The sequence below is a fragment of the Chanos chanos genome, chromosome 3, assembly GCF_902362185.1.
Source record: "Chanos chanos chromosome 3, fChaCha1.1, whole genome shotgun sequence".
NCBI lineage: Eukaryota > Metazoa > Chordata > Actinopteri > Gonorynchiformes > Chanidae > Chanos > Chanos chanos.
The window spans coordinates 36886469-36910386 of NC_044497.1; the positions used below are offsets into that span (position 1 = coordinate 36886469).

Below are 23918 nucleotides of genomic sequence, written 5' to 3' on the forward strand. Positions count from 1 at the left end.
TTAGCTCAGGAAGAAAATGCCTGCCACATTACATTTAACACTGCATAAAAGTAGTGCACATTTCTACAGAGAGTGAATCTAACCAAACACACAGCCACATTCATCCACATTCATCCATGCTCAAACTCTGCCTCTCTGCGAAATGAAACTGAGAAAGAGTAAAAAAAAAAAAAAGGAAAAAGAAAACAGGAATTGAGGTCATCGCTGAAAGATCTCAATTCTTGTCCACGGGCTCTCGCCTAGTGTATTCTCCAATAAAGGAGCCATCCTCTTCGAAACTTGCCTCCACTCCATCACTGTAGTTTCCACTGCTCACACTGATATCGTCTTTAATGTCCACACTGATGGCCTGCAGAGGTTTCTCATCATCACTGTCAAGCACACACACACACACACACACACACACACACACACACACACACACACACACAAGGAAAACAGGTTCACTTCCACACAGCAGGTGGGCACAGCTTTTCAAACACAACAAGCAGGCAGAGACAGGCTGGAGGAGTGAGTGTGTGGGTGTTGGTGTGCACACAAGGGGGAAGGGGGGTGGGGGTGGGGGTGGGGTCTAGCCTACAATCATTGCCAATCACTAATTACTAATTGCAAAAAGACTTCAAGGCTGATGGCAATTTAAAGTGTCCTCAGAGCCCAAAAGAAAATTGCAGAGTGCTGGCCAATGAAAGACTGAGAGTATGTGCACTGCACACACGCACACACACACACATACCCAAGACAAACAGGCCGTGTTCTTACTCTCCCAGGACTGCACGAGAACAAACCCAGATTAGATGCCAATTTCAGAACTGGCATACTGCCAACTAGCATGTGTCTCTTTGTAGACAGAGGGTCACCTCAAAACCTGCTACTGCTGAGGAATCCCATTTACTCCCAGGTGTATCTATTTCAAAGCAGCTATGAAAGCTTAATATGACATTTTTTAAAGAAAAAAAGTTTGTCCCTTTTTATCCCACTAAAACGCTGGTCCCTCTCCAAAAGAAACAGAAAAGTGTTTCTGTGGGTAGCTGCATTCTCTCGTGGTTGCGTCTGCTCAGATCATCTGAGGACATATACTGAGAGAGACATGTTTATACAAGACAAGACGCACACACCTTCAGATAAGAGGGATCCGGTCTGTGTGCCAATACTTCTTTTTCATTCTGCATTGATTTTTTGAATCAACATAAATTAAAATATCTTGGGTATGGAACTAGATGAGCTGCAGTTCCTCAACACTTAAGAAAGGTCATGTAGGCATCACATTAATTTGCACATATACCTGCTGCAATTGAGACTCCATTTGTGAAAAGCCAAGCAGTTTTGAAAGCCACTGAGAATAATGTTATAGCTCATCCACTGCCCACCGTGTTCCCTTATCTCATTTTGTGTTTGAGCAGACATTCAAATCAACACCCCCTTAACAGCGGTCCCTTAACAGAACAGAACCAGCTGCGGAGTGTATTAAGAAGCCCATTTCCGAGCGTCTGCTATGAAAATGCTCTTTTTGGAAGATAGAATAAAGCTCTAATCTCACTCTCTCTCAGGGTAATGAGATGGAAACATATTACAGACCTGGGGAGGACTGTGTGTATTCACGCCAGCTGTCTCTGCCCATCTCTCTGACTGACTGAGTTACATACGGGCTTTCAGCATTAGCTGTCTATTCACACTCTGTCTAAATGATTAAGTGGAGCATGTTACTCTTACACACTTACAGGTATGTTCTATGGGTTAACTATCTACCACAGCACACATTTAAGTGAATATACACAAACAGTGACACAATCACATTCACACACATACACACACAAACACATCACTGATGGTACAACTGGTACAACTACACAAGAGCTGGTTGTCTCTAAGACATTGTTCACTACCTACGTGTGTATGTTTCTCAGACGATTAAGTGCCTGATGTTTTGCTCTCTGTGGGGATCACAGAATGTATGGTATGTATATCGCACTTGCTTTCAGGAGAAAGACATGATTTAGAGGCAGAAACCTTTGACCCTCAGTTACATTATGGTTGTTAGGATGTGTCTGCATGAGAGAGTACAGCCTGACCTGTATTCAGCTGAGGTCTCCTCCTTAAGGCCATTCACCTCCATGTCTGGGAGATCTTCTTTTTCTTTCACTGGAGGAGAAAATATAAGGGAGAAAAAAAGTGATGGCAGCCAATGTGCAAAACTGAACCCACAGACATACAAATTTAGACAATAATACAGCAGTAATAGATCTAAACTTGTAGTCGTCAAATAAATTGTAGTAATTCAGTGTTTGCCAATGTTTTGGTTTTCTGTATATTTGACTTGATTACATTTAGATGGTTATTGAAACCATTACAAGAGTTGCTATTTACATTCTCTTGTTTGTCAGCTTTTCATCTGACAGTACTGAGGACCAAACTGTCAGTTCTCCAGTTGTGGGTGGAAGAAAAAAGTTGTCTGTATGGGGAAGGACGGCGGGTGTAAGGATATAGAAAACGTCTTTGAAAGTGTATTCTACTGAGCTTTGTGAGTTCGCATCAAGGACACTGACTGCTTCATTGATAAGACGCTTTTTGTTTGTAGACACTGCGTGAAGCAATACTAAATTTCATAATGAAAACTGCCATAGTTTTAAAATAACTCAAAGGAAGCCAGACAATCTTTTCAGCTAAGTGTGTCTATAGAAGGCTAAGGAAGAATCTGAGATTTTATTCACACACCTGCAGACTATTACAAAGGCCAACCCTTGAAAAAGTTTTGTTTGTTTTTTTCTCCCGAGTAAGACTTACTGTAAATGGCCAAAATAATGGGTAAGTCGCAAAAAAAGAACAGCTTTGCCTCTCCTACTGACTGTATGGCAGAGTGAAAGCTCTATATGTGGTGCTTACTTTGTTAGAAATCTCTGTATTTCCTCTATATCCCTCTATAAGTTCAAAAATTGTCAATAGCTGCAAACGTGATATAATATGCCATTGTTATAATACTTTGTGATCTAAGCATACCTTCCAACAATGTTAATTTAGTATAAGGCATTTTAAGTCCTAGAATCTCAAAATATCAACTCATTATGGGATATAGCATACCAAAGGCACTGGCAGTTAAACGGGTGATTATATTATACAAACAGTTTATTACTTTTCTTGGACTCAAACATCTCCTAGAAACCCTTTGTATATTCTGTCTCCCACCCCCTGCAAGACACACACACACAAACACACACTCACAAACTCAGAGTAAACATGGTTACAAAGTAAAAAGGTTTTAAACGAGACAAAAGAGGAATTCAGCAAAAGGTAACAGAAGGGTAGGAAGAGACCCAGAGCTGATGAAATATTCAGAGTTTCATGTCAACAAGCGTTGAAGGCAACCGACCACACCATCGATGTCTGTGTGTGCTGCTGCCTGCGCATTTCAGTGTGTGTTTATGTGTGTACGTGTGTTAATTTTTGTTTAATTGTGTGTGTGTCTGTGTGTGTGTGTGTGTGTGTGTGTGTGTGTGTGTGTGTGCGTGTGCATGTGCGTGTGCGTGTGCACACAAATATGTGTGTGTGAGTGAGAGAGTGGATCAGAGCTGAAAATACACAAAAAGCCCTGGAAGAAGACAGGAGCTGCAGGTGAAGACAGGAGAACAAAGCTAACAGATCTGAACCTGTCTGTCTGACAGGCTCTGTAATAAGCAGTGCAGGCGGAACACGGGTGCCAGCAAGAGAGAGAAGGCGAGAGAACAGACTATGGCACAAAGTCATAAAAAGCCCTGACACTTCTATACAGGGATCTGAATGCCACTCTCATAGCTCACCCACACAAGCTTGAGAATCCCCCCCACTTTCTACCTCACTCCACCACCCCCCCACAAGGCGAACACTGCGGTCAAAGTGACCTTTACAATTCACACAATGTATTTGTCACTCATGCTCTTGTACCTGAGTACTTTCCTCCTTTGTTCTTGCGCACAAAACAGGCTATTAGCACTGCTAGGGTTAGCAATGCCACTGCACACATTAAACCCACGAACCAGCCTTTTGATGAGATCCCTCCATACACTTCCTCCATACCTAGAGAGAGAGAGAGAGAGAGAGAGAGAGAGAGAGAGAGAGAGAGAGAGAGAGAGAGAGAGATAGAGACAAAGCCCGGTGAGTTGGCACTGATCTGTGTTTTAAAGAAAGCCATTTTGAACACGTTTGCTCATCATTTAGGAATGACATCTGTCATTCTCCACAGAAAGAAGGCGTAATATCACAAAACTTTTGACATGGTTAAGAAGGAGTGGGTTTAATTTGTAATTTCATGCCATATTATATTTGCACATGCAAATCGCAAGCAAAATTCCATAAAGCACTACTGTTATTCTACAACTAAGATCAGAGTTGGAGTAAATTCAGTTTCAATTCATTTCGCTCAGGGAATTAGAATAAAATCCAGTTATATCAGTGTAAATTAACCGTGTTTTGAAAACTTTTTGTTTGTGAGTTTCATGAATAATTGACTCCAACTCTGACAAAAACGTTTCTGCTCTCTCTCACCTCTGGCCCTTGTCTTGAAAACCTCCTCGTGAATACTACTGTTATCATGAGTGCTGTTATTTGAGAGGCGTACAGTGTACACTTCACCAGGTTCCAGCCCCTCAATGATGTAGAAGCTCTGAGACGAATTTATTGCCTCAGAAATCGTCCAGCTACCATCACCTACAGTGCAATCACAACCCTTCGGGTCAAAATCTATCACTTATTTGCAGATATTTAACTATTCATAACCCCATTTAGCATCTAACAACTTCAAATAGTAATGAAAAGTAAATAAAATCAATAGATGATGAATAGTTCATGTAGATGTGTTTATTTTTCTCAGCTAGCGGTGTCATCCAACACTACAGATTTTACAGTTTCTTTCTGTATGTTCACGTATGACTTTTTAATGATGATAAATAAGGTGTGAAGGTCTTACGGTGATTCATGACTGAAATATAGAGCTCTGACTCCCAAAGCCCTCCCTCAGTGGCCCACCAGATTTTAGCGTAGGTGTCGCTAACTGTGAAGCTTATGTTGGACGGGGCTGGAAAAGCCAAAGGAAGAGAAGAGAAGAGAAGAGAAGAGAAGAGAAGAGAAGAGAAGAGAAAGAAGTTGATAGATAAAGGAATGACAATCACCACTGAGGGTTAATCACAGGGGGAAAAGAGGCTCAATCTCAGAAACACTTCGTGCACAGAGAGAGAAAGACATTTTACATAAAAATGAGTCTAGCTGAGCCAGCTAAGCACAGCTAGACATGCAGCAGTCAAATGAAAAGAGCAGAGATACAGTGCAAGAGGCAAATATTGTTTTGTCTCTATGCTGGAGAGAGTATGTGGGTAAAATACATATATAGATACTCCACAACGAACAGTCACCCTTTTCCCCAGCATAATAGCCATTTGAAGCTAGAAATTTCATTTGCAAAAGCACCATATCAAGAGTATGAGAAGGGTGTACCTATGATTGGGAGGGTTGTATTGACAGTGGGAGTAACAGTGCTGGGAGAAGTAAAAGAGAAAGGCTGTCCTGAAAGAGAGACAGAATTTAAGCCCTCAGCTACGTTACAGAGTAGATCATCTGGGGGCCTTCATGTCAACTCAATCTTGGTAATCTTCTCACTGAAAACTAATATCTCAGCTCAGGTTCTGTGAGATAATATCTGTGTGATTTTGTCTATGAAGAATCCCCTTCAAACAATTTTTTTTTTTTTTTTGGTGTTGGGGCATCTCTCCTTACATCCATCCAGTTATAATTCATTGCTACTTTGCTGACAATAAAGGATGATAATGATTATGACTAAAAGACACTTTTTTTCAAACGAAGGTTCAAGTGCAGTTATGAACAAATGTATCAACTGAATCACATTAAAAAGGTGAAGTGCAGCTACTTGGAAACTGTGCCACTAGCCAAAGAATTAATTATAGCCAACTGCAGGGCAGACCTATTATCTGACTGGTAATGCTTTTTAGTAAGGATATTTCGAGTGGGATATGGAAGCTTGATGTTTAGTAACCTAGGAGGACACCAATTTTGTCTCTAGACTGGAAAACTAATAACTGTGTGCTGTTTTAGTGACTTAAAACACAAGCCAAAAGGAGAAGTTACGGAATCACGCGGTCCATGTCTATGAGGAAGGTTGTGAGTGGAGAGAGTTAATGCAGCTGAACCTAGGCTTATGTAAACAAAAGCTCTGCCCCACAAATGAATTAAAGTGGAATTTAGGCCATCCCAGGTTTTTCTTAAGCAATCTATTTGAACCAGGGTGATTTTAAAGCTTCACTTACTTCATGAAATGTGCTTTATATTTGCTGTTATAAAAACGAATAATTCTAAAAGGGCAACCACTATGTTACTACCAATACAACAACTACCACTATAACAACTACTGCTACTAATACTATTAATAGTGCTGGGAGTACGGAAAAATCTCAACCACTACTATAAATGCAGCAATGACTACTATTTCTACTTATACTACAAAAATACACTTGTATAAAACACAAATAATTACAACAACTACATCAAATGCACTTCTGATGCTACAAGCACAGTCACCACTATCAACTCAATCTGCTATCTCCAATGTTAACTCTTGAGATATACAGATCACTCTATGCTACTACCATAAACATACTCATCTCTGTAGATATGTCAAGTTGTGTTGAAGATAAATCTTGAAGGAGAGAGTTGACAAGTGAGAACAAATAAACACTGAATTATGAATGTTGAATGACACAAATCTACACAAATACACAAATTTGAGTTCATTGGTTTCCATAGAAGAGTTTTGGAAAGTGTCAATGGAATGCCACAAGCATTACACTGTAAAACATCAACTATGCTGACACTGAGGTCGTCACAACCAAACCAGACATAATTCCCCAGGATGGAGAATTTGATTACAAGGTAATAAGGACTACATGCTACAAACTACACAAACCAATACATCTTACGCAGATACATACTGATTTCAGTAGTTGTCACAGCTGGTATTGTTGAAAAAGCTTTGAGAAAAAGAGGTGTCAGAGTGAAAAAAGATTTACCAAAATTCGAACACACACACTCACGCGCTCACACACACACACACACACACACGCACACACACATATGCACCTACACACATGCACACACACACACGCGCATGCACACACACACACACACACACACAGACAATGTCAGAAAATGTCACAGGAATGCCACAAGCATTACAGTGTAGAATATGTACTATGTTGACATTGAGGTAGTCACAACAAAACCAGACATAATTCCCCAGGATGGAGAATTTGATTACAAGGTAATAAGGACTACATGCTACAAACTACACAAACCAATACATCTTACACAGATACATACTGATTTCAGTAGTTGTCACAGCTGGTATTGTTGAAAAAGCTTTGAGAAAAAAGAGGTGCCAGAGTGAAAAAAGATTTACCAAAATTCGAGAACACACACTCACACACGTGCACACGCACATACACTCACATAGGCGCACATGCGCGTGCACACACACAAACACACACACACACACACAGACAATGTCAGAAAATGTCATTGGAATGCCACAAGCATTACAGTGTAGAGCATCTACTATGCTGACACTGAGGTCGTCACAACAAAACCAGACATAATTCCCCAGGATGGAGACATGGATTACAAGGTAATAAGGACTACATGCTACAAACTACACAAACCAATACATCTTACACAGATACATACTGATTTCAGTAGTTGTCACAGCTGGTATTGTTGAAAAAGCTTTGAGAAAAAAAGAGTGAAAAAAGATTTACCAAAATTCAAACATACAGACATACACACATATACACGTGCGCGCGCACATGCGCACACACACACACACACACACATACGGTGGAGTGCCAATATTTGTTCCTTAAAAATCAGACCATGATCACCCAGCATATTACAGTTATTCTTCTTTCTTTTACATCTTTCCATCAACTAATAATGCTTAACTGTGAACCTATCAGGAAACAACGATCTGCCACAATGCCCTGGTATCATGAGAGTACTTGTCCCAGACATTAACCATGCTGGAAGAAGGTGACCGTAAAATACCAGTTGGACCGTCATTGAACTTGTTGACCAAGAGAGACCAGTAAACCATCACTGGAGTCAGCAGACACCCGTAAAACAAGGCTGATGAGTACTCACGAGACCTCAGGGCAGTTTCCTCCTCCTCGCTGATAGGTGGCCCACAGCCCTGCTTGGTGCAGGCGCTCAGATAAAACTTGTATGTACTACCCATCTCCAAGTTCTGCAGAAGCCACTGGGTCTTTTCTGGACTGGTGATGTTCACTGAGTAGATGTCACCCACGTCCATCGTTTCATTCACTATAAAAAGGCCACAAGACCAGTGTTAGCATGTTGGTAATTTTACAGAAAGTAGAATGTAAATATAGTAGTGGTGCTGGGGAGAGCAGTTCTCTTCCCAGAATGCAACGTGGTTTTGTGTGGATCATTCTTGTAACCATCATAGTATTCAGTAAGCTCAGGGATGAATTTAGGGTTGATTAAATTACTATTTCATTATGCTAGCTTTGGGAAAAAGCTCATTAAAATTAGAATTAGGAGAATAAGCATCTTCACTTACTGAGTCATCTTACTGACTCAGTGAGAGTCAACTTATTGTATTGAAGTATACAATGTATTATTGAGTATGTACGTATCAGTAAAATGCTACTCCTGTTAAGTTTTGGAGTTTACTTTTCTACCAGTCTTTGGGTGTTTAATTGTATTTGGAGAATGCCATGCAAAAACTCTTGTTTTAACTGTAATTCAGTAATTAAATTTGGCTCAACAATTGAATTTGGACCCTACAGTTGTTCACTTTAGCTATTTTCAGTGTTTGAGTTTGCAGTCTTGTACTATCTAAAGAGATAGCAAAACAGTAACAGTAAAAGCATACATCCTCTGTGAATACCTCATTTGGAGCAGTGTTTTCCAGATCTAGTACCAGGGCCACACTGAAAAGCCCACTGTCATTGAGCTACAGCGTCATATCAGATAAAGTGACAGATTAGAACACAGATGTTCTGCCCATTGGGTCTCCAGGGCTGGATTTGTTAAACAGCATTCTAGAATGAATGCCTGTAATAAAGTCAGTCTGGACTGAGGTGGTAGACTATTATATAATATATGTATTTTTATAATATATTGCATTTTAATGAACCTGGAACCAAAATCATTTCACAGTTACCCACAAAAATGCTCTATTTCACACCTATTAAAACACCTTTTTTGCACCTAAAGATACTGCAAAACTGACTGAATTTGTATTTCAAGCATATATAAGTCTGTATATATTATCATAAGTAAACTATCCTTTCAGCAAATCCTTTTGCAGTAATGTTCAATTATGTTCAATCAAGAAAAGAGTGTCAAAATAAATCTTCATATGAAAATCAATTAAACTTCTATACAACAGGCCTTTTATAGCATTAAGGAGATCACAGAGATATTTGATCTCTGTAAAATGATCCTAACTGAATGATAAGAACAACAGAGTGCACCTTCCCATACTGACAAATGTACCAGAGGTAATCTATGATTCTGCCTCTACATTCTCTAGACTGGTGTCAAACCCAACTTGAAATTCCAAGAATTAAAATGGAATTAACCATCTCAACTAATTCTCAAAACTGCCCCCATCCCTGACTTCTTCAGATGTGGTTTTATATGTTAAGTCAGTCAGGTGGTTTGTGTTATAAAAGAACAATGCAATATAAAATCGAATCATTTTGTTTGTGCTAAGTAAGAAAGATGAGGGCTATTTTTTTATTCCCTCTTAAGTCTTATAACTAAATCCATTGTTAAGTCTTAAATCAATAGATTAAAATGCATGTTTGATCTCACTTGTACCTCATCTTGTCCCAGACACTGATGTCTGATTATGCACTTATGAATCTAGTCAAGTGTTTTTCTGCTTCAATCCCAGATACCCTGTAGACAGCACATTATGAAGTAATACGTGACATTAGCATACCTAGCTCAAGAACCCAGCAGTTCAATAAGATGAAAGGAAGTTGGATTACATGTGATAATGCTGGGCTAGAGCAAAAATGTGCTGTCTTGTGAGTTCCTTAAACCCTAGTTGAGTACCGCTGCTTAAAAAATAAGGAAGGTGAAGCAGTACAAAATCTGTTGTTAAGTGTTAATCCAAAGGCTAAATCTCAATTTGAATAGTTTCAGCCTCACTATGTGAGTGTAATATGAATGAATTGGGACATACTCCTCTGGTATTGCAGACTATAGCCTGTCAGTACACCATTGGCTTCTTGTGGAGGAGCCCACACCAGTGTGATGGTTTTACCCTGAGCATTGGTAGCCCTCAGTATGGGGACTCTCTCTGGAACTGTGAGAAAAGTGAGAATGGGAGACAAAATGGTAATCAGCACATAGACCTTCTGCATAACTGGAAAAAATTGTTGTGAATTAGTGACTGTCATCTAAAATTTAGAGGTATCACTTTAGACTTTCTGTAGCACATTCCCAAACATGTTGAATTCAGGAAAAAAAAATTGACTGGCAAATTGTATTGGTTGCCATCTGTGCTAGTCTGTGAGCTACACCTGCCTCCTTCTGGAGTACTGAATGAATATGGGGCGCTGGTGGGTCCACTGCCCCTCTTGTTGAAGACACTGATGGTGAAATTGTACTGAGAGAAAGGCTTCAGGCCAGCAATCAGGGCGTGAGTTCTGTTCCCAGGCAGCATTAAAGTCTGTTTCTCAACTGGGATTTTCTTAGAGCTCAGAACACTCCCAGTCCTCCAGTACTGCACCTAACAGAGAACAAGAAAAAGGGGAGAACTGACTAAAGGGATATAGTAAGTTAGCTCTATTTGTTTATCTGTTCATTTTTTCTGTGGTCTCCAGTCTTTGTGTTTTCGAAATAACCATCTGTCTGTATTTATGTTAAATGTGTTCTGAACTTGCATGAGAGACAACGTTCCAAAATAAAACAGCATTATCTTCTATTTAAAACGTCAGTGTTATTCCTTCTTTTCTAAACTGACAAGTAATTTAGCATACTGAATCAGAAAGCAAAGCTCAACAGTTACAGACAAACAGATTCAGGGGATGCAACACTTACAGTATGACCAGCAAGATGGCCACGCACTGTCTCTATGGGAACAGGAGACCAGCTGACCCTGAGTAGAGTGGAGTTAATGACCTCCACAGCCAGGTTCTCAGGAGCAGCCAGAGGTACTACAGAGCATCACAGAAGGTAAAGCAGGGTTAAAAACCGAAACAGTACCACCTACACACAGCCAAACAACTGTAAGTGGTGTGTGAGATGGATATATCTTGCAGGAGCAGTAATTAACACCAAATAACAAGAAATTCAAAATGATGTGTCTTATATTCAGGACTTCACAGGTCAGTTACTGTGATATAAGAGCCAAATAGGAAGTTTTTTTTGTTGAAGACAAGGTTTGATTTCCATTTTGCATAGAAACTTCTAGAAAGTAACGGATGGATAAAAACACAGGACCAACAACCAGTCATGCCATAAACTATCCTCCAATCAGAGCTAACACATGGGGATGTGAGAGGATGTGATACGAATGCCTTTCACAGAATTTATGCTCATACAGTTTTCTAAGAAACACATTCTGACAGGAAGGAAAGCCAACCAAACCTGTGGCATTATTGTGACGACAATGCCAAAAGACAACTGAAGACCGAGAGCACAGAAAAATGAGAAATGTACAAAAATAATTAGTGTATTAGAGAAATGAATAAGAGAGATACAGCAGGAAAGTTACACACAGTTGATTTCACACACAGTAGATGTCACCTTATCTCTACAAAACTCACTCTCACATTTCTCTCAATAGGTTTGTCCCATCACAATATTATGAAGCAAATGTTAAGAGTTGTGTTTTTTTTTTACTCTTCGGTTTGCCCTGTAAAGTAGTTTTAGTGACTAAAACTGCAGAAAAAATAAATTGGAGGCACAATGGGGAAAAAAAAGAAAATAATAAACTAAAGAACATGAGAACAGTGAATACTGAAATAGCCAAACAGTAAAATCACAACTGATACAGAGCTTCCTTGATCCGCCTCACCTTCACCTCCCTAATTAAATCCAGTTTCCCACTGTCTTTAACCAACTGACGCTTTATTCCTTGTGAGAAATGAGAAAGGAGAGGGAAATAAGAAAAGAAGGCCTAAAAAAATGTCAGAAGGTGTTTGTCACTCACAGTCCTCTCCTGAGTATCCCGTCACTACTTGGGGTTCAGGACCCCAGCCCTGACTGTTGTGGGATTGAATCTTAATCTCGTAGGGGACGAATGTCGGGGTGTCCCTCACAACGAACGAGTGTCTCTTCACCATCTGTTCTTTCCAGCTGTCCTCCACCCCCATGTGTCTGTAGCTTAACTTGTACTCCAGGTCTGGGGCATTGTGTTCCACAGGAAGCAACGGCTTTGTCACAAAGACAAGAAAATTAACATACGCATATATATATATATATATATATATATATATATATATATATATAGACTTAGGTTGGTGAAAACATTTAAAAAAGTTTTAAAAATCGAGTTTAGAAGATTTGAAAGTAGTGTAAAAATGAGATGCTTATCCCTTAATGATATAATACTGGAAATTTATTTCTTAAAAAACAAACCTCCAAAGCACTTAACTGCCATAGTTTCGAACAAAGTAGTATTTCCCTTGTTTCAATTTCTTTTAAGCTGTGATCAAAGATAATTGTACATTTGTGGTACATTCACCATTGTCTCTGCAATTTTTGTCATTTTGCTTTTTTTTTTCCTCCTAAAAAAACACCCCACAGGCAGCCTCTGTTGGCATTGTTACAGCTCTGGGACAGAATTCTCATTGATCACCTTAATTATAAAATCACTTTACCATTGTTCTGCTGAAAAACAGCAGAGAACACATAATTTACATGCTCAAAAGGCAATACGGTTTTGTTTTACCTCCCATGTGATGTGCATCTGATGGGGCAAATGGCCTTGAATCTTGATGTTCTCTGGGTTCTTGTCAGGGACTGTTTAAGGATGGAATATTTGTTACTGACAACCGAATGTCTGAGTCAGTTTGTCTTGAATCTACAAGGACTCACCCAGTGCTTTGTTACACCGCTGACAATGGCAAAATGACTGACAGCAAGAGATTAGATGGTCATTAAAGTATTACAGTCTGTCAGTTTTACAGACATCTGTATAATTGTCCAGTATAAATCCTTAACAAACGGTGCCAGCCAGCATGTTTATTAAACTTCACAGTAGACCGAGAATAAATGAAAAGTCGCATGCATATTCCTCACACAGACACGATGAAGTCTAAAGTAATAGAGGGAGAAGTCGTACCAGCTGGAGGGGTCTTATATCTCTCTGATGGCTTGCTGGGAGGACCTTTCCCCACAGCATTGATGGCGGACACTCTGAACTGGTAATTTATGTGTCCTTGTAGAGACAAGACAGCAAAGACTCGATTCCCAGGGACTTGAAGTATCTCCCTCCATCTCCCTGGCTCCCAGTGGTTCTCTTCAAACTCAATAACAAACTCTGTGAATAAGGACAGAATGCTGAAATCACTTGGTATGTAGCAAACATACATAGATATGTGCACACCCACAAACATACAAGCACACATTTTATATATAATACAACCACACTGAGAGCTCACTGGAGTATGAAAAACTTTAAAATACCATTATGAAGAGACGACTATAAAGATACGTTTATATGAAGAAAGCAATATCAAAATAGTACTCCTAAATCACAGTAGCTTACACAGCTAACAGTATTTTGATAGCTTTACATAAGAAATTAAGATAAGATAAGATAAGATAAGATAAGATAAGATAAGATAAGATTAATTAATACATTTACTTATGCAACTGACTAATTAAAACTGTCACCACTGGACCTAATTGGCAGTTAGTAGCGAAATACCAGTTATGGGGCTGTTGTGGTCTTTGGTTGGCACCCATTGTAGCTTCACACTGCGGTTCTTCTGCTCAGACAAAGTTAGATCCACTGGTGCATCAGGGACATCTAAACCATATTTCAGAACAATTAGAATAATGCTATAGAAATGTTAACAATAAGAGTTATTGCTTCATTTCCAAGCTAAAGCAGAATTGTATTACCATATGAGTGTCATAACCAAAGGCACAGACAAGATTTACAATCTTGACTCTAACGACTCAAAGGGTCTATAAAACATGACTGGAGAAAATGGCCCTTAAATGATTTCATTTTATTTTACCTTCCATAAAAGAACTAACAGTGCAGAGTCAATAAAGGTGTGATATGCAGTCATAATAGACTTTAGGCAGAAAAAGAACTTCAATAAAGCATTACCACAAAAATATTTCTTTAGTGGTGCTGTCAACAAGCTACTGTGTCATTCCCCAAATCAGGGTCATATTAGATGTTCTTCACACACTGTCATAAACTGTAAACTCTTATTATTACAAACAGTGTGTGTTACAAGAGCCTAATAGGCATGGTTATGGCATAGAATGTTGACAAGGTTTTGTTAAAGTCTTGTTAGTCTGTCTTGCTCTCTCAAAGTGCACTCAGACTCAGACTGTTCACACGCTCCTGAGGGAAGAACTTACCCACCACGGTGACATATGCGGAGGCCGAGTCCTCATCCAATGGTGTCTTTGCTATACACGTGTATAGTCCTTTATCACTGTGACTCACGTTGATAAACTTCAGTAGTCCATTGTCTACGATATATCTGCAAATAAGTATAAAAACATGGGTGATTTTAACTGATCAACTGCTTATTAGTGTAATTATGTCATAATTAATGAATTTATTTATTTAATAAATCTCTTAATAGTATTTCTTTAAACCACTCAGCATGGAAAAATCAATATTTCTCTTCATCACTGCATCAGAAAAGGTTTTGAAAGGACCTAGCTAAGTTTTCCCGTCTCCCTTTTCATCAGTTCATCTTCATGTAAATATGCCTCTGCCAATAATCCCTAAATAAATTAAGGCGAGAGTGACGACAGCCATCGTTGTTTACCGCTAATGTGTGAGCAAGCAGCTCTTACCCTGAATCCTGTGTGAAACTGGAGAAAATCAACTGAGAATTTTTCTCCCACACTATCTCCGACTCTCCCTTCAGGGACGTGTCATATTCTGCCTGGCACACAAGCTCAGCCACACTGCCACGCTGAACTGTCATGTTCTGAGGTGCTTTCACAATTCTGGTTGGATCTATGATTAAAATAAGTTATAAAATATATAAATCAAAATGACAAAATACCATGCTATGGGATACAATATATGTAATAACAAGGATATCGTCACAAAAATGTGCAATTTTGGCAGTCAGAATTCCAAAATTATTGTGATTAAACTCAAAAATGTTAAACGTACCCTTGACGTAAAGTTCAGCGCTGATGGTGTGTCTGCCCTCTGAGTTTGAGGCAACACAAATATATTTCCCTATGTCTTCCTTCTCTGCTTTGTGAAGCAACACTGAACCATTCTTTAGAGTAGTAAACCTCTCCTCAGGTAAAGAGCCTTCAGGGTCATCTTTTATCCTGGAAAATGGAGATTTAAAGTTTCTATGAAGTCCTCTGGAAATTCTTTGTTAACACAAAGAAAGTCTCAAGTTGCAAAGGCTGAAGAGAACCACAGTGGAGGTGTTAGAAAATAGCAACATTAACCACAGATCACATTCTGCTAAGCCTATACAAATTGCCTTGCACCAACTAGCATACACAAGCAACACTTGACAAATAGAGTGTGTGTTGTTTCTGGTTTTAATAGTATCTCTATTTTATTTATTTATATTTATTTTTTGTGATCACTGGTGATGAGGTGTAGGGTGGTACAGGCTGAGGGTGGAATACAGTACCATTGTGTTGTGGCAGGGGGAGAGCTGAAAACATTACAGTGCATCATTACACTTCCTCCTTCGACAGCAAAATACTCCACGTAGTCTTTAGTTAGAATTAGAGGAGGACGATCTAAAGGAGACAAAGCAATTAGTTCAAACATGTATGTGGACTGATATGAAATAGCTGAATCAGCATTACACATGCCGTCTCAAAAAACAACAACTGCACAAAGCATGACAGCTTATAAGAAGCAGGAATGAAATAGCATGTAAAATATCTGTGCAGTGCGCTGCAACCAGTAGAGAAGAAAACCCAGACAAAATAATCTGCATAAACACACACACAAACACACACACACACACACACGCACGCCAGAAAATTTTTTTTTTTGGCAATTACAAATGAGAAGCTGCCGAGCTCCCTTAAGCAATTATATGTCAGCTAGAGGATCACATCATAACCAAAGCAAAGGAAAAAGAAATCGCTGAACATAAAAGACTGCAGTTTCCTCTTTGACTCTCTGTACAGTCTCTTCTAAGGCTCTTTCAGAAATAATTAGAGAACCACACTCTTAGCCGACTCCATTTCTGTAGTACTGTTAGAACAAAGTAACATTACTACTGAAAATAGTGCCTGGAAGCATTTAATTTCAGGAATAAGTCATTGGCTTATCATTTTTTATGTGTTTGATATTGTTTTATAATAACATTCTCCAGAGTATTCTGGGACAGCCCAGAAGATGTATAGAGATTTGTTTTTTTAAAATATGTATTAAAAAAAAAACGTTGTTACTTCTGTTTACTTTTTCACTGCTGGTTATTATGCAGTTGTACATTCCAGTAAAGCTTGACAGCCACAGTGTCTGTAGTGCACTTTCAATGTGTACTTCTGTCATCAATGAAATGATGACCTGTAATTCTCTCAGCACAATCAGGACAAGACTGCAGTCATTTTATCTTAACCAAAACTACGTCTGACACCAGGAAGTTTTATTAATAGGCAGATACAATTTTTTTTTTCATCTCACTGGCCTCTAGTGACATCCAGAAACTCATTTCCAGACTCTTTGATTTACAGCTGAAGCTTTGAATAAATTGATTAGCAGCAATACATTCAAAAACTTTCTCTAAAACACAAAAACAGTAGAGTGACAGTCTTTTGTTTTAATACACCTAAAACATAACAGATCAAAATTTGCAAAGCAGGCTTAATGGATCTAAGAATTGTTTGGAAGACACATGATTTTTATTTACTGTAGTCTGGAATCATCCTATGCTCTTTCCTCATTTTAAACATCCTTTATATGTTCAGTAATGACTGAAATGTTTTGTTCTGCCAAGACTGGTTAAATATTTTGTTAATACCTATATATTTATTCTTGTTTCAAATTTTTATTTTCTGGTTTGCTTTTTTTCCCCTTCTGTTCTCTGTCTGTTGTAAAGCATTTTGAGTTGCTGTTACGCAAGATGTACTAAGATGTACAAAGATGCACAAAGGAACTATTATTGTTTTATTAATAGTACTAATAGTAGTAACCGCTCAAAGTTAACTTTCAGTTTTCACAAACAACACTGGCACTGACACAAGTAGGTGATGAATTTGCTTTCAAATAAATACTTAACTTTTACAGTATAAATGATGGATATTATATAATAATGGAATTTAACAGTATTTCTGAAGAAGAAGAAGAAGAAGAAGAAAAAGAAGAAGAAAGAAAGAAAGAAAGAAAGAAAGAAAGAAAGAAAAAGAAGAAGAAAGAGCTATTAACAGGTAAACTCCTTACTCATGATGAGGATGTTAGCATTAGCCAGTATGGTGCCATGTCTGTTGGAGGCCTCACACTGGTACACTGCGCTGTCTTTCTCCTGCACTCCATTCAGCACAATGGTGTCATCCAGCACTTTCCTCTGAACTGCTGTTGTATCTGTGGAAAGCAAAAAGATGGCAACCAGAGCAGATGGCAAACTCGACATAAATATTGAACACTGATATTTTCTCAAGTGCTACAAAAGTTGAGGCGATGCACATATTTTCAAGTAAATTTGTGTTTTCTGTACCTCTTTGTGAAATGCAATTCAAATATAAAATACAAAAAAGTCTTTTTTAGTGTTGTTAGTTGTGTTAACACGTGCATTGCATTGTTTTCACCTTTCTAAGTAAAAGATAGCATAGTTTTTAAATGCCATGACAGAAAGACATGACAAAAAATGACAAATAGCATCTTTTATTGTCTCTCTATTCACAGAAAAAGAAATAAAAAGAGAGGAGCAGATCAATGACATGCATGGAACATGCTTAAGATTGTGGCCACTGATTTGATGTGGTCTTTTTAGTGGTGTAGCCCAGAACTGAAGCATCTGTCATGTCAGCCTCCCTCATTAAGAGAAACGAATTTGTTCATATTTGATGCATGCCCTGTTGTTGATATGTGATATGTTATTTGATATGTTATTTAAGAAATAACAGAATGTTTTGTCATATTTTAACATAATTATTGATATGTGAATGAACAAACATACTGATCATTGTAAATGAAAAGGTCTACCTTCCTCAGAATTCAGTACATCAGAGAGTAGTAAAGAAATGTGATCAGTTTTGATCAAAGATAACTCATGGAAACATCTTCAGCTGGTATCAAGGGGCATTACGTGTACTGGAAAAACAAACACCTGTGTGTGTGTGTGTGTGTGTGTGTGTGTATGTGTGTGTGTGTGTGTGTGTGTGTGTGCGTGCGTGTGGGTGTGTGCGCATGTGCATGTGCGTAGGTGTGTGTGCATACTGGTATTGTCATACCATCCAGAGGCATTCCATTTCTCTTCCAGTTGATGCTGGGTTGTGGTTTTCCAGTGGCTGAGCATTTAATGTGTACGTCAGACCCGATTGTGGCTATTTGACTCCTCTGAGGTTCCTCTACCCACTGAGGAGGTTCTGTAGAGCACAAGTTGTGGGAATGGCTATGTGAGTCCTGGATTAAAGCAGTACTGCCATCCAGTGTCTGTGAAGGGTATTGTTCTCAAATAAAGCATATACTATCTGGCAGTGGAATTATAGAGGAGCATTGAATTAGAAAAAATATGTATATACAGAATATTTAAAACAATTAGAGAAATGGGCTTATGACTAATACACATATATGGAAAAGCTATTAAAGTTAGGTACTGATCAAGTTATGCAATAGATAAAGACACAGAGAAGTAAAGAAATCCTCCGTCAGTAAATGACAGAACCTATGCCTCACCTTCAACTGTCACTTGGAAGTAGTGAACAGTTTCACCAACAGAGTTCTTCGCCTTACACATGTACCTCCCATCAGCCTCCTCTGTCACTTTTGATATGGTCAGCAGCTTCCCAAAGTTCTCGATACTTGCTCCTTTCGGCAACTGCTTCTCTCCAATTTTAGTCCATTCAATTTTGGGGGTTGGTCTGAATAAAGCACAAATAATAGAGCGGAACTATAAAACAGCTATGCTCAATAACAAGTGATTACTGAGAAATGTCATCAATACAGCATTATATTGCACACCATTATGCAATATGATACAAATACATACAACTTTTGTCATGTATTAGGATCTCTTTACATGTGTGTAATGTAGAGAGACAATTTGTCCATATCTACAACATAATTAGTAAGCTGCATAAAAGGACTTATTGTTACCATGACAGTAGACTATGTGATCCCTTTATATATATATATATATATATACACACATCGAAATGTGTGAAATTTTCTGTTTATATAATGCTAAAGTAAACTCACAGTCCCTCAGCAATACACTCCAACTCAAGCTCTCCTCCCTTGACTATATGTGTCTCACTCTGGTCAGCAGGGGGCACTAACAACACTGGTCTTCTCTGCTGGATTGAAGAGGCTTTAACACACCACAAAAAGACAGACAGGATTGAGTTATACATGCTGTTTTTAAGTTGTTAAGTTGATCGTGTATCATCGCTTTTTTCTTTAAGTGAAATTAACAAACATCCTGACAACCTAGCTACCTAAAAATATCTTCAGATATTCAAGGGTTGAATGATACACTGTGTATTGAATATGACTGAATGATACAGTGCACACTGACATTATTCTCACCAGCTGAATTTCGCTGAATGTAAAGAATGTCAGTTACAGTATGTCAAACAAAACCAAAGGATCTCATTATTCCATAACTCATCCACATGTACATATTTATACAGTAAATGATCTTGAGTGCTTCCACCCAATAGGCGATGGAATAATGCACATACAGTTCTGGACATTTACAGCCATGGGACTTGTCTGGACGATGGTGCGTATGTTGGGGAAAGAGGCGAAGCAGCAGTAGTCTTCACGGCTGTCAATTTGTTGAGCATTAGAGAAGTACAGATTCCCGTCCAAGCCCATGGAAACTCTCTCATTCTGCTCAATGTGCTGGAGACCTAATAAAAACATAGACAGGACAGATGGATACACATGAGTGGTCATAGACTCTTATTAGCGAAATTTCAAAAGACCTTCCTTACATTATGACATTGAAGGAAAAGACTAAGGCCTAAAATGATGTTTCCCCTCATGGGTTACAGTGGAGATGGAATATGGTATAAGACATGTTCTTATTCATGTTCAGTAAATCACAGGACATTTACATTTATATAGTTACTGATTCGCCTGACACCAACATATACTCGGTCTTCTGTCGTTTTGTTGTTTGTCACTCAGGTGCACACAGCATTCCTGAACAGACCTAAATTATCTGGCATGAGCATGCACTCCACCTCCTGCTGTTTTTACCATTTGTCTTTTCACATGCAACAGCGTCACAATAAGAGCACGCATCATCTGACCTAACCTGCCATTAGTGAGGCTGACACTGCCCTTCCAGTCAGGACAAAAGCATGACCTGTGCTCTATTGAGGCAGCACTTTAGGAAGTGCTGGAAAAGCCATCAACACATCACCTGTACAGAATGCCAGGGACTGGGCACCTCAGAAGGAAAAGAGAGGCTATGTATGGATGGGAGCTGCTCTTTTAAAATGCTTCACAGATAAGAATGGTGTGGGAAAACTCTGTTAACGTAGGTACACGTAAAGTATAACTATAAAATGGACTGTTTGTTGTCCTCAAGTCTTTATTTTTGAGAAACCTCCACATCTTTGAAAAACTTGCAAAATCTTACTTTATATCACCAAACTCACCCTTGCTTTTTTATTTGAGGCATTACCTGTGAAAATCAATCTGAAAAAGTCATTGTGAACTCATTCCATATCCTCATCTCAGCTCTGGCCTTGAACACATGCCAGGGCTTATTGGACTGTATAAAAAACGTTCAACAAGTGTGGTCTTACCAATGGTCATCCAGTACAACTGGCGTGGAGGTACACCTGTAGGTGGCTTACACTCAAGGATAACACTTTCCCCCTCTTTCACCACAACGGGATCAATTTTTTCCTTTGGAAACTTGGGGACACCTACACGTAAAAAAAAAGAACTTTTTAACTGCTTTGGTAATATTTTAAATAAACTAAAAAAAACGTAAAAAGTCTGCCTTTCTCAAATAGAAGCATTACGACCCCCATGTCACTCTAAAGATATTTATTGAAATAGACCTACCTTGCACAATTACTTCTGTCTCCCCAGTCAGTGCTGTTCCCAGTTTGTTTGAGGCATAGCATCTGTACTTTCCCTCATATTTAGAAACATTGCTGATTTTGGGTATGATAAAACTCCCAGTGTTGTTTTTTTTTATGAGCCTGGGATCTTTATGAGGGTTGAAGTCTATTCCATCTTTTGTCCATCGGTATCTGTTTGAGTAATTGGTGACAATGCCACTTTCAGACACATCAAACATGTCCCTATACTCTGAGGTGTTACTGAACACAAAGACCTAAAAGTGTGGTCAAATTTTAACAAACTAAAAACAAGTTTTCTCCGAAACCTGAAATTTCATCAGTTCTATCTATACACACTTACACACACACACACACACACACACACACACACACACACACACACTCCCTCTCTTTCTCTCTCTCTCTCTCTCTCACACACACACACACACAAATCTGAGGTTTGGCCACAACATTTTTTAAACTCCCACTTGTGTACAAAGACAGCAAAAAATTCTCTTCCACATCACAACATTTGTCAGAGCAGACCTATGTCAATAATTTTTTTTTGTCTGATTGATCTCTATCATTATAAAGTTATAATTGTTATAGGTGTAAATTAGTACGTCAAAACTGAAATCAGAGCATACATGTTAATCTCACTCACACTGGTTTTGGGTTGCCTTTGGCTTCACATGTCAAAGTGATATTCAGATCAAACGGGAAGAGGATCAGTGAGCTGGGAGAATGAGCTATAATTGTTGGCGGCTGTTCCACTACAAGAAAACACCACAAAAGTTCAGAGAAACAACAACAACATCTTAGAGGCATATCGAGACATGTTGAACTGGAAAGTGCATGACTGCAAAAAGATTGGGCGTCAAATGAGATCAGCTTGCTCAATACTTAAAAAAAATTAATCATACTTGCACTGTGATTGATGCATGAGAAACAGTTTGACCAGTATTATCGTTGGCCTGGTTCTGCACAAACTAAAAGCTCTGAAGTGATGTACATTCAAATGCTACATTTAAAGAAATCAAAACTTTATTAATCCACACTTCTGCCCTGACCATTACTGCAGTACTTCAGCATTGGTCTGATGTCTGATCAAATCCATAAAATGCATGATAATGAGTTGATTTGTTAAATCTCAGCTCTGCCAGGGCAGGACTCATACAAAAGCATTCAAAGTGGTTGTGCTTGTTGATAAATGGTGACAGGGGCCGTCTCAAATGAACTCCTTATCATGTGCCAGGAACTCAGTACCTACAGATAGAGTATGTCTGTAAACACTGACGGCTTTCAAAAGCTAAATTCCAATAAGTAGTAGATTCCAGAGACAACTAGCTGACTGAAACACTTACCTTCCAGAGGGATATGGAGGCTGAGGGCAGTAGTGGACAAGAAAAGGAGAAAGGCAACACCTGGACCCCACAACATGCCCATCCTTCTTCCGTTGTGGAAGAATGGAAGAGTGAAGAAAAACTGAAAATGGATTTTCAGTGGCTCACAGCAAAGCAATCTTGAAGAACTGAGGGAGAAAGAGAGTGAGAACTCATTGGGGTTGTTCTCTTTAGAATTATAGCTCTAGCTCTCTACAGAACAACATCTGCCCAGACCAGTGTGTCAGGTGCTCTAGAACATTCAGATTTACAGTACACTATAACTCACGCATGTTAAAAACTTTAAAAAGCTCCTAACCTGCTCTCTGTGAAAAACAATGTTTTCATTGATTTCTCATATGTTACCTTATGGAAATGAGACACAGTGGTTTTGTGATAAATGGTGACTCTCAAAACAAAAAAATGTGTCAAGACTACAGAGTTCAAAGCAGGCCCAACAAAATGAAAAACAGAAGTAGAATTAAAAAAAGAAACCTTTTATGCACTGCCACAATCAACACATCTGACAGCTTCAACAGAATTTATGAAGAGGTTCAGGTAACCCGGACAACCGTCACTGTATTGACTAATGGATACAGTTCTGTCACATGGTTCATCTTACTCGAGTGTATTTTGCTAAGGCTGTGCACACTGGCTGTGCACAGTTAGTCTTACAAGACCTTCTGTGACCTTATGAACCCGTTGCAGAGAACACTGTAAACATTCCAGAAGCTAATTCTGCACACAATCACTAACAAACATTCAGACACACACACACACACACACACACACACACACATACAGAGACAAAGAGCTCAGAGCAAAAGGTATTCACCTGCCCACCAATCAAACTACATCCCTCTGAACTGGTTTGCTCCCAGCAGTAGCCAGGGCTTACGATTAACACTTGGTCGTAGCCTCTTGCTCACCAGGCTGAGCTAACGGACTTAAACACAGGATTCAAATCTCATGTCTCATTGTCAGTGTGAGACATGGTGTTCCAATGAATGTACCTGAGCAGATCTTTGAAATTGTGGAGAACTGCAGCTTAGTCACTACAAAAACAACGATGATTCATATACACTGACAGCA

General features: G+C 38.9%; 1 protein-coding gene across 1 annotated transcript; it reads right to left on the reverse strand.

Annotated features, from left to right (window-relative positions):
• Positions 1–214: 214 nt before the first annotated feature.
• chl1a (cell adhesion molecule L1-like a) lies at positions 215–22890 on the reverse strand. The gene is made up of 27 exons (XM_030767811.1): positions 22809–22890; positions 22109–22217; positions 21446–21636; positions 21181–21303; positions 20104–20274; positions 19619–19730; positions 19097–19281; positions 18652–18786; positions 17642–17782; positions 15876–15987; positions 15392–15558; positions 15064–15229; positions 14617–14741; positions 13946–14047; positions 13358–13555; positions 12965–13035; positions 12224–12446; positions 11659–11694; positions 11104–11225; positions 10594–10792; positions 10250–10372; positions 8194–8352; positions 4937–5071; positions 4516–4677; positions 3916–4047; positions 2070–2139; positions 215–371 (listed from the first exon to the last, which is right to left on the reverse strand). The coding sequence occupies exons 1-27, from the start codon at positions 22888–22890 to the stop codon at positions 215–217; spliced, it is 3708 nt and encodes a 1235-aa protein (XP_030623671.1).
• Between the last annotated feature and the right edge of the window lie 1028 nt (positions 22891–23918).

Coding starts and splice junctions, on each gene's coding strand:
- chl1a (XM_030767811.1), bottom strand. CDS start 22,890: ATGGGCATGTTGTGGGGTCCAGGTGTTGCCTTTCTCCTTTTCTTGTCC. Junction 10,793..11,103: donor TTGCTGGTCATACTGTAAGT/GTTGCATCCCCT, acceptor TGTTAGGTGCAG/TACTGGAGGACTGGGAGTGT. Junction 2,140..3,915: donor CAAAGGAGGAAAGTACTCAG/GTACAAGAGCAT, acceptor TTTCTCCTCCAG/TGAAAGAAAAAGAAGATCTC.